The 11106-nt window shown below is 41.0% G+C and overlaps 1 protein-coding gene across 2 annotated transcripts in view; it reads right to left on the bottom strand.

The window, feature by feature from the left end:
* Nucleotides 1-1571: 1571 nt before the first annotated feature.
* The window catches only part of SLC8A1 (solute carrier family 8 member A1), a 318313-nt gene continuing 308778 nt past the window's right edge, over nt 1572-11106 (bottom strand). For both annotated transcript variants that reach the window (XM_014792343.2, XM_014792339.2), the window contains exon 8: nt 1572-5087. In XM_014792343.2, coding sequence (XP_014647829.1) covers nt 4711-5087 — 377 coding nt within the window. In that variant the 3' untranslated portion in view covers nt 1572-4710. The remainder of the gene's footprint in view (nt 5088-11106) is intronic.

Below are 11106 nucleotides of genomic sequence, written 5' to 3'. Positions count from 1 at the left end.
CTGAAGCACTCTCTCCCTTGGGAGTCCCACCACTCAGTGGTTTCTCCTTCTATAGATAAGACATTCTCTCCTTTGGGAGATGATTAACCATGGCATGATTAAGCTCCAAAAATGAAATATCTGACTACTACATTTATTTCCCCTTCCTGTGTTATCCCTGTAGATGGAATACCATCAGGACTGACCACCCAACACTTGAAATGTGCTCGATGGAAGATAATGAATGTGGCCAGAAGTGATAAGAATGTAATGGTTGAAAAGAACAGTGAAAACGCAATCTATTAACAAAAATCTGTAGGTAGATCTGAACAAAAGCTAATGAATCCACTCATAACAGCACCTTTCTTTTTCTGTAAGATAAACATGATTTTGTGTGTCTCTTTGACATAATGCATTCACCTGTTTATTGATTGAAACGCTCAATTTTACCAACAGCTAGAATGCCTTGGCCAAGTGAAGTGATTACTACAACAAAAGCCAAATGCCAGTTGTAGGTCAGGGTGAGATCCAATGCTGTACATTGTCAATCGTGAAATAGCCAGATGTTCCTGAAGTTATGAAACTATACTCAAGACTTGCTCTGGATGGAACTGCTCAAGATCAGAGACAAAAAAAAAAAAAAACAGAATCAAAAAGAGAGACTCCACATCTTGAGCCAGGAAACACTGAAAGAAGTCTTAAAGGGGCCAACACGTTCTCTAGAAGGTGAAGCTTTGTCACTATTAGAAAATGGAGGGCTTCATCATCTACCAGAGGAAATTTGTTATTTTTCTAATTGCTTCCACAAAGTTCTCAGATGTATGCAGAGCAAACCAGTCAATCTCACTTTATTTTGACAGGTCAGGGTCAGGGGCCCTGGGCTGTGGATCAACAATGAATCAAGCCCCAGGTGGAAAAAGCAGTGTAGATGGTGAGCTTTTATTAATAGTGAGACCAGTGGGGGAAAGCTACTGTATTAGGGTTTCCCATTGTGGATGAGGCCAACTATCAGAATATCTGCAGGGTTGTTTAAAACAGCATGTTTTATCATTTTATTTTACTTGAAAATGAAAAACCTTAGTGGGTTTATGCTATGAACCACAGAAAGTGAAGCTCTATCAAATCTTCACTGGTGGAAAGTGAATCAGAATCTTTGAAAGAAATAAAATTAGCTTATAAGAGGTTGAGTATCACTGGGCCACAGAATTTTGCTGAAGGGTTGTTAAATGGTCAAGGCTATTCTAGGCAACAAATTACTATTTTTGCTGTTTAAAGTTTTATTGGGATTGATTGATTTGATATAATACTCATGCTAAAAAGTGGTCTGACCTGTAACTATTTATGTGTTCATGTTCTTAGAAGCAGAAAGGATGTAGATAAAGTGGTACTAAAAGATGTAAGAAAACAATTAATGAAATGGAGAAAAGTCCAACATTTATCTCAACACTGTCAGATAGACAATATTCTGCCACTGTGCTTTCTTAGGACATTAAAAAGGAAACGTTGCATGACCGAAGGGTTGACATTTGCAAGAGCTGAATACTGGGTATCTATTTTCTTTCTTTTAGATGAGGATACCAATTGCACAATAATACCTTTTTGGTCTTTATTTCTTCAAAACATGAAACAAAAAATGAAGTAGATGACAATGAGAAGAGAGAAAACATTCCATACAGAATATGCTGTATCACTAGTGATTAAATCAGAAACAATTAGAAACTTTATTTGTCTGTGTCAATAATGTGTACCATTTATAAGGAACAGCACGATTAGTGCACTTCTCCCCTAAAGCTGTGCACAATACACACAAAATAAAATAATCAAACAAAATGAAATAATTTTACACAACTATAATTATTAACAACCCTGAACAACCAGAATCATTTTTCGCTATAACATGAAAACTTAAAAAGCAAACAAACCAAAAAGCTTTGAAATTAAAATTGACCAATGGCAAGAATTTCTTAAAAGTCTTCTGTGAAAATTTGCTATGGGATTATTGACATTCCAAATATGGCTAAAAATGAATGCAAAATCTTTCTAATGTTTGAAAAACTCACATCCCTTGACTATATTTACTTGGTTTTTCTAGGCTAGCTTTCCATTTAGTAAATCTTCAAAAAAGAAAAAAAAAAAAAGAGATGGGTTAGAATGTGCCCCCAAAGGAGTTAGGCCACCTTTGTGTTGGGCCATGCCAGGTCAGGGATGAGTCTTCAGGAGATCTGAGGAATTGTAGAGGTGTGGGGCATAGAAAAGTACTGTTATCCAACAAGATAAGAACTGGGATTAACTGGGCCTTCTCAGTGATCTGGATCACCAACATGATTGCCTTTCTTGGTTTAAAACGGGGAGATGTACATATTGCAAGACTGGCCAAGGAAACAGAGGATGCTTTTCCTACCCTATACTTTATACTCTCTTGGTTAAAGAAAATAGATATTTGAACAATTGTATTTGTACAGTTTCAATGTGGTTAGGTTAAAAGAGTTTATAATTGTGTTTTTCCTTGCAAGATACCACTGTTTCAATGTGGCTGTGTTAACTTTTACTCATGGAAATAGCAATCACATTAACTGTGAACCCCCTGAGGGCAGGGATCTGGCTATCTTGTTCATGGTTTAGTCCCCAAGAGTAACACAGTATTGAGCGGGTAACCAGAATTTAATTATTCATTCAATCACCAAATGTTCATTAAATGATGAATGATCATGATTACTGAGTGAAAGAAGAGAAAATAACTCTCAACTGCTTTTATTTCTTAAGTATCTTTGAATCAATACAGAAGGCCAGGGGTGTCTCCAGCCTGGGATTCTTTATAGGTAGAGAAGTCTCTGAGAGAGGACCAAAGTCATTCCATTTTTCCTCATTAGTGGACTCACTAATTTGGAATGTGGGGTTCATCCATGCTCTTTGGTATTTTGAAATAGAAAGAGCCATTCCTTTTCCAGGGTTAAAAACCTCCCAGGGCCATCCTCCTGGGAGGCACTAATCTTCTCACTTAATTGCTTACTTCTTAGTCATAAACAGAGAAGATGCACTTGTAAAGGCCTATGGGTCACCCTGGCTTCCTTCCTACTCAGGAACTGCAGATACAATGAGAGGGGTCTGGACGGTGAAAGAAACAGGGCTCAAAATAGCCTTTAACATAAAAAAATAAAACAAACAAACCAGCACTATCTACCATCTGTGCCAGACAGAGCAGATGTAAAATAAATACTTTGGGGGCAGGGGTGTTGTGAAAATGGAGGCTTTCAAAGCCCAGGCACGTCTAACGCATCCACTTCTCTACAACGCCTTTCTCCTTGGCCTTCCTGAACCAACAGGTGATTTTTAGAGGCCTCTGATGTGTTCCACATGGCTAATTTTCCATGAACAAACTTTGTAGTTTGCCTGCTGTCCTCTCGATAGCTTTAACTTCTCGCGTGACAGTTATTGCTTCTTAGAAATGAATGTGCAGATCCATGAACAATAAGCCATTTTCTCCTTTTACCCCTAGTAATAATCAAACTCGATAACAACACAAAAGTTACAACTCAGGTGAAAAGAAAACTCACTGATGTCTTCCATGTCCAATCAACGTCGCTGAATGGGAGAACAGTATATGCTATACTCTACTATATACAGATACGCTTTGTTTTATTTGTTTTTCATCCATGCACTGTGTAACAGGTATTACAACAATATTCCCAAACAGGCACATGAAGAAGGAGCAAATAGTCATGACTGGAATAGGATTGTGCAAGCCATGGATGCTTTTGAAAATAAAACTGATGGACGATCCCAGGCAACAGCAACATGGGACTGGGACACATACTGATGCAAATGGAAAAGGATGATGTGCTTTTTGGATGGGGTTATTCTTCCTGTTTGCATGAAGGGTGGTGGGCAGGAGGAGGAGGGCTGGGATGGGGGATCTGAGGGTTTAGCTGGGCTGGAACTTCAGAATAAGGGCCTTGCTAATCACAGTCCAGAGCTAAAGAGAGAAGAAAGAAAGGATTTTGCATGTTCCTGGGAATCTAGGCATGTTATTCCTGTACCTGTTGAACAAGAGTGTCAGGCATCATATCTTTAAATATCAGACTGTATCTAGAACCATCACTTTTCTTAGCCCTGTTCAAACTCCCATGCTTCTTCTTAGAGGCAGCTTCACCTCTGCTCACGTTCCAGAGATAAGCACGAAATTTAGTAATATGGTGAAGACACGCTTCTTTCTTCTTCCATGCTCATATCCTTTCTTAATCCAAAATAATTTTTAAAGTATGTAGGGGAAGAGAGAGTAATCTTAATGATTTCAATTTTTACCACAAAACCATTTGCATTTAGACTGGTCATTGCCTCCCACAAGAGAAGCAACAATCCTGATCCTCCCAACAGAACAAAACAAAATAAAAGAAAAGCCAAACATCAACCACCTCCCCAACTCCCATCAAAAACAAGCAAAAACAAAACAAATCAAAGACTTAACGATTTATGAACGTGGAGAGAACACAGCCCTCTAGGCTGAGCTGCAAAGATGGCCCTGCCTCCATGCCTTGTTCAACGTGACGATGCCCTTGGGAATGGGAGGTGACGGTCTCTCACTTCGGCCCTAGTACAGAGTATGCTCTTGAAGCTGGATGCCATCAGCAGGTAAGTGAACATGGCAAATGTCAGTTTCCTCTGTTCATTATCCATAATTTTTTATGTATATATATATATTTATATATAAATTTACTATATCTGATTGTTCCTTTAGAAGCCTTTTATGTGGCAGTAGGCCTCCAGAGAGGAGAAGAAAATGTACAAGAGCCACAGGAGCACAAAGAGGCAGGATGTGAGGAGCTTGGCAGTCCGGGGCCCACCCAGCTCACCTCCGATTTCCGGCCTCCGCCGATACAGCAGCACCCCCACATTGATGAAAGCAAAAATGGTGAAGAGAGTGACAGAGAAAGCTAGCGTGCCAGGGGACACTTTGAACTGTTCCCCGTTGGCCGCATGGTAGATGGCAGCGATGGACCAGGCCACGCCGATTCCCAGGAAGACGTTCACCGCGTTGCTGCCAGTGACGTTACCTATGGATGCATCTGCGTACTGGTCTTGGGTGGCTGCCACTTTGCTTGCAAATGTGTCTGCAGAGGAAGAAGAAGGCAATGACACTTAGTTAGCCTTTTAAAGATGTCTGTGGAGTGCTGAAAGCTTCAGCTGTGCACTCCAGAATCAAACTCCTGATAGAAACCCAGTGACCGGGAGAGGGTTTTGATGTTCTCTTGAGTCCCAGTCGCGTGGTCAGAACAAGAGGATCTAGGTATCAGGACTCAAGGGCTCGGTGCTGGCCGCGTTACAGGTGATCCTGGGCAAATTTTCTACCCGCGGGTACCACAGTTTTCTTTGTAATATTGAGCTTGCGGGGCAGCATTTTTGAGAGTGATCATGTGGGATCCTTGTTAAGAGTGAATATTACAAGGCTCCATCCAGCTGTGCCGGATCATAACCACCAGGACCCAGGAATCTGTTTTAACAACATGCCAAAAGATTCTAGGTCACTAAAGTTTGAGAACAGTTGCTGGAGGGTGTTACTAAAAGATGCTGTATCATCAGCTCCAGTTTATAGATAAGAAAGTTAAGGTGTCAGGAAGTATTTCCAAAGATTCAAGAGCAAGTCAATAGTGGAACAGAAACTAACTGAACTATAATAATAAATGGCATTTGCCTAGAGCCTTATGAATAGGAAAGCAGATTCACCTATATTACCACAATTGTATGAGGGAGGAAACTTGATAGGTGAGGATACTAGGCTTAAAGATAAGTAATGGGCGCAACATCACACAATGAGGAAGAAACCACATTACGACTTGAGCTCGGCCTCCTGCCTTCCAGGCAAATGCTTGTTCATTGTGCCACCTCACCTCTCACTCTGCCCTGAGTACCAGTGAGCATCCTCACAGGTCTCTCTTCACCAATAATCCTGAACGCATCCTTTTCTGAAGATAAGAAAGTGATGGTCCATACAGGGAGTAGGACAAGAGTGACTCAGACTGCTTGATGAGTAGAGCCAGGCGTTTAGAGCACATTTGATTCAGAAGCTTTCAAATCCTGCCTTTGCAACTGAATGTGTGACCTCAGGCCAATTACTTCATTTCTCTGAGCCTCAATTTCCTAATCTGTGAAATGAGGATACTGACTTCAGAGTGCCATTGTTAAGTTATATAGTGTATGTAAAATGTTTGTTTCTTGGTACAAAGTAAGAGTAGCTCTTTTTGTTGTTTTGGAAAGAGCTGGTTAGATCAGTTTATTAATAGTTGAGGCAGAATCTGAAATAGTTCGCTTTATCAAGCATGTAAACAGAACTTGCAAGATATTCAATTTCTTTTCTATGCGATTGCCTAGTTACTGATAGCAAAGTCCTTTCAGCTACCTTTGCAATATACCTTGCATGGTAGATTTATAGTAGATGTTAATAACTGTCAAATTGAACTCACATTTGCAAAGCCAGTAATGGCAGGTATGATATCACTGCAAGGCATCATGTCATGAACTCTGGTCCTTTTGAGGTCCCTGGCGTGCTCTAAGCATGCATGTAGTTGTATAATATCTGGAGTACTTTCTCGTCTCTATTGCTATTCTGTTGCCACCATCCTTCTTCAGTAAATCTCCAACAGGGACGATACATAAAGCATGTAAGTTTATATCAGCCTGTAGATTCTCGTGCTTTACAATGAGAGAGAAGTTTATTTAGGCTGCTCAGAGGCTACTGGGTCTGCAGTATCACGTTCTTTCTGAAAGGGAATTGGTTAGCCCATCACATTGATTCTGACTTCTGTGATGGAAAGCAGGTTTTAGTTACTTCTTTATCAACAGGCAAACGCTGCTTACTCTGTGCTACACATGTTACATGTACATTTTCCTTCAACCCTCTTATTAGCCTTATGGAGAAGATATTATTCCTCCTCATTTACAATTTGGGAAACTGTGACATTGTGATATTACGCCTTTTGGATGGGGTGTTGGTCAACCCAGACTGACCAACAAGGATTTTTAAACCAGATGTTTGATTTCAGAGCCCATTCTCAGTCCACACCACACTGCCCCTCCGAGGAAGGCTCAAGCTTTCCCTTCCTCTTAGTCCATTTCAGGTTGCCCCATTCCTTCCACTCAGAAACTTTGGAGCAGATTCTCGTAGAACGCTCTTTCCTCTATCGGTGACAGCAAAGACTGAAGGAGGCGTAGGCACTTGGTTACCTGCCCTCCTGGATTTGTGCTGCTTCATGCATCCATGATCACACTGCAGCCCAATCAGGACTATCACAGAGGCCGGTGAGTAAAAATCAAGCAAGACAAATCTTAACAGTCTCTTGCACTTCATTATTAGGAGTTATTAGGAGCTGCCGCAGCAGCAGCCTCAAAAAGTTGAAGTCATTTTGCTGTTATTTTTCAAGGACAGACAGCTGAGCAAGAAAAGTAAAGGAATAGAGTCCAAGGCAGGAGAAAGCAGTTTACAGCTCTGCCGCCACCAAGGAGCACTTGAGGTGTTCTTCTGTGCTGACATGGCTGCTGGTGATGGCTGGTGGTGAACAGATGGCCACATTAGGCAGGGCCGTCGGGGTGGGGGTATTCCCTCCCCATGCTGCGGGGGCAGGTGACCTGGCGCTGTTCCACAGCACACACCTGCTTACCTCCCCTGGCACCTGGTGCACATACACTGGACTTCCTGGGTGCCCCATCTCTACTCAGAAACCCTGGACTTTCCAGATGGCACCTCTGCCACTGTGCCAGAAAGGAATGAGGCATAAAATCAAAGATTCCTGGGCCTGGGGACCCTGAACACCCAAACCAGTCCTTCTGCCTGAAATGGAGGGCACACCTGGGTCTGTAGGGATTTCCTCTCCCTCAAGCCATTTTTAAGTAGCCTATTTATGTGAATATCACAGGAGAATTCTTCTTATAATACTAGGTTTTTGTTTGCAATGCCTTTCTCTGGATTCCCTAAAAATTAGTAGCCAAAGTAATAGCTTGTCACATAAATGAAACATTTTTGGGGCCTCTTTGAGAATGGTAAGCTTTATTTATGTGGGTTATACATCAGGCCTTTTGTTTGTTTTCAATTCAAAAACCACGTAAAATCAAAATGGTAGAAACACATGCAAATCCAAACCATTAACCTTAGCTCCAACAGAGACAACTCGGTTTTCCACATGAAGTGTGATGGAACCTCCCCAAATTACCTGCTATCACTGCTTTGTGGCTTAGTGCATAGAGCAACACACCACACACCATATGCTGGGCACTGCCAACCCCTACGCTGAGTGCTGAGCCCATAACCTGCTTATGGCTGAATAAGGCAAAAGCCATTCAAATGCCATTCCCCAAAGTAAAATCCGAGCAAGAACTACTGCCGCGGTCTCAGAAGGGTTGTAATTATATTGAGAACTTGGCCCATTAAATACAAACACATCCGAATCAGATTGCCAATATGATTGGCACAAACTAAGTCATGTTGATAATAACATAATATGTATGTTTTCCTATATATATACTTCAGGCTAGGTTTCTAATAGGAATTTTTGCTTTTAACTCCCACCTTGAATTCTAATAAATTTTAGATTAGTTGTATAGTCTTAGATGTTGATCCTGTCTCCTCGGTACCTATGTAAATCAATAACAGAGAAGGTTTGTTTCAGATGCAGTGTGGCTGGAATTAAACCACACCTCACAGAGTCAGGACATAATTGTTCTCTGCAGGCCTGTCTCGAGTTCACTGTACATAACTGTGGCCAAGTGACCTGGTCAATATGCAGGAATAGGTCAACATACTCCCCTTTCCTCCAGAAATTATTTTTTACCCGAATTTCTCAAACTTTATAGCTACATATAGACTAAGCCTGAAACATCTCTTCTGTAAGAGGGCTAGTTCTTACAGTCCTGCAGGTCACACGTAGGGTTTTTGTATTATCTAGAGCAAGGTTTCACCCCAGATGATTTATCTTATTCTTGACTTCTTACCATACTTTGGGGGCCAGCTGTTCAGCTCTCAAGTGGTTTGTGCTCAGGAACCAACACTGACAGTGATTTTAACTAGAGTCCAGCCTGCTTCTGGAGCCATGGTTCCCCCCCAGCACCTGTGAATTACTGATAATATGAGAGACAGCCCAGGGGGTACAGCACTTCATGGTGTCGTAGTGGGTGAAGCCTCATCAAAGAGACACTCTTGGCTCTTCTATTTCTATGCTCTTGGGCAAGACACTTCACTTTCTTAGGTTCTGGTTTCCTCATCTAAATGAAGTAGTTAGACCAGAAACATCACCAAGACTCTCCCTAACTTTACTGTGTTTAGAATACCTGAAAATACTAAATTCACGTATATGATTTTGGTGTAATTTTTCTTTTCTGTAGGAGTTTGTACATGAACACCCTTCTTCACTACAATTGACTAATGACAAAAAGTTTCTTCTTACTTTAAAGAATAAAATGACCTAAATGCGATATTCAAAGATCCTAGGAAAAAAGACCTCTAGACCTGAAGATATTGCTGTTGATCAAATTGTGGCAATATTTTTGAAATTAAACCACACAGCACAGAGTCATTTACCTTTTAAAAATAGATAAGAAATGTTGGCAAAATTATTTACTTCAAATCATGTTCACCAGGTGTCCATTTATATGAGTGAAGCCTTGGAATAACTGGTGGTGGCGATGACCGTGTTTTAAATACTGTGTGTAATGTTGATCAAGTTTGCATACCACTGGCATTGGAAATACTGGGAGAGCTTAGTTACAAAAAAGGAGATTTGGGGCTCCCCCCTCAACCCTCTTAATCAGACTCTCTGAGGAAAAGACATAGGAAGGTGCATTTTAACAGGTGCCTTTGGTTATTCTTTTTTTTTTTTTTTTGGTGAGGAAGATTGGCCCTGAGCTAATATCTGAGGAAGATTGTCGCTAAGCTAACATCTGTGCTAGTCTTCTATTTTGTATGTGGGATGCCACCATAGCATGGCCTGATGAGCTGTGTGTAGGTCCATGCCTGGGATCTGAGCCCCAGGTCTCTGAAGCGGAGTGCGTGAACTTAACTACCACGCCACTTGGCCAGCCCCCGGTTATTCTTTTTTATAAAAGTTTTGAGAACCATAGCCCCCGTGTATGGAAATGGAGGCTATTGCTCCAAGTGCCCACAGGTTGGGGGGCTTGGCTGGGAAGAACAGATGTTTTGAGTTTCAGGGAAGCAGCTAACTGGGGAGAAGTAAGGAGCAGCCAATTTCTCTAGAGAAAGTGATGCCCTCAGATATGGTGGTCATTGGCTCATAAAACAACTTGGGTGGGCCTGGTGGAGGGGCTGGGACTGCTTAACTATCAAGTTCTCCCACTCTCAAGGCATACTCTGCTCTTATTTGTTTTTTAAACCCTGTTCCAGCATGGCTACTATGAAAAGCCAACGGAGGAGGGAAATTTCCTTAAATTAGTTGAATTCTGGTTCCTCCACTTGCCAGGTGAGAAGCTTCCCTACTTTGAAGAGTTTTGAAGGAAATGAGTTAACATGAACAGCACTCAGAATAGGGCCTGGCAGTTAATGAGTGCTCAGTATTATTAGCCATGTTTATAATACAACAGAGCCAGATCCCAAGCGAGTCCATAAGGCGTAAGGAATTCTGACTTGATGTCAAGATTCTAAACTTTGGGGAAGTTATAATACCCTTTAAAGACGTATTAACTTTATGGTCCTTTGCATTTAAAAATGTGATAGAGCATAAAATTATTCTTAAAAATCAAAGAGATTTTTACTTTATTTTGAAAATTCCGTATAACCTAAGTCATAAAAAAAAAAACATTAGAGATCTTCTGGTTTAAGGTCTTAATCTTACTAGTGGCTAAAAGGCAGACATCTTTGCTTAAACAATGTACATATTCCTCTCTATTCTTTTTTCTATGCACTTTTTGTCTTGCTCTCTTAGAATTCAAATGGAAATATTGTTTATTTATGTATAATTTTTTACTGTGACTGAGCACCTTAAACAAGGTTTTGTCTTTGTGATATTTACCCAAGTAAATACGAAACGCACACTCCCTCATTCAGAAACCCACACTCACTTCACGGGTTCATGTGAAAAGAATCCTTATTTGGCTTCCAAGTAAAGTTTAAGAGATCAGGGAATTACT

Source organism: Ceratotherium simum, chromosome 11 (genome assembly GCF_057802395.1).
Source record: "Ceratotherium simum simum isolate JZ-2026a chromosome 11, ASM5780239v1, whole genome shotgun sequence".
Classification (NCBI taxonomy): domain Eukaryota; kingdom Metazoa; phylum Chordata; class Mammalia; order Perissodactyla; family Rhinocerotidae; genus Ceratotherium; species Ceratotherium simum.
This window is presented reverse-complemented; position numbering and strand designations above follow the sequence as displayed.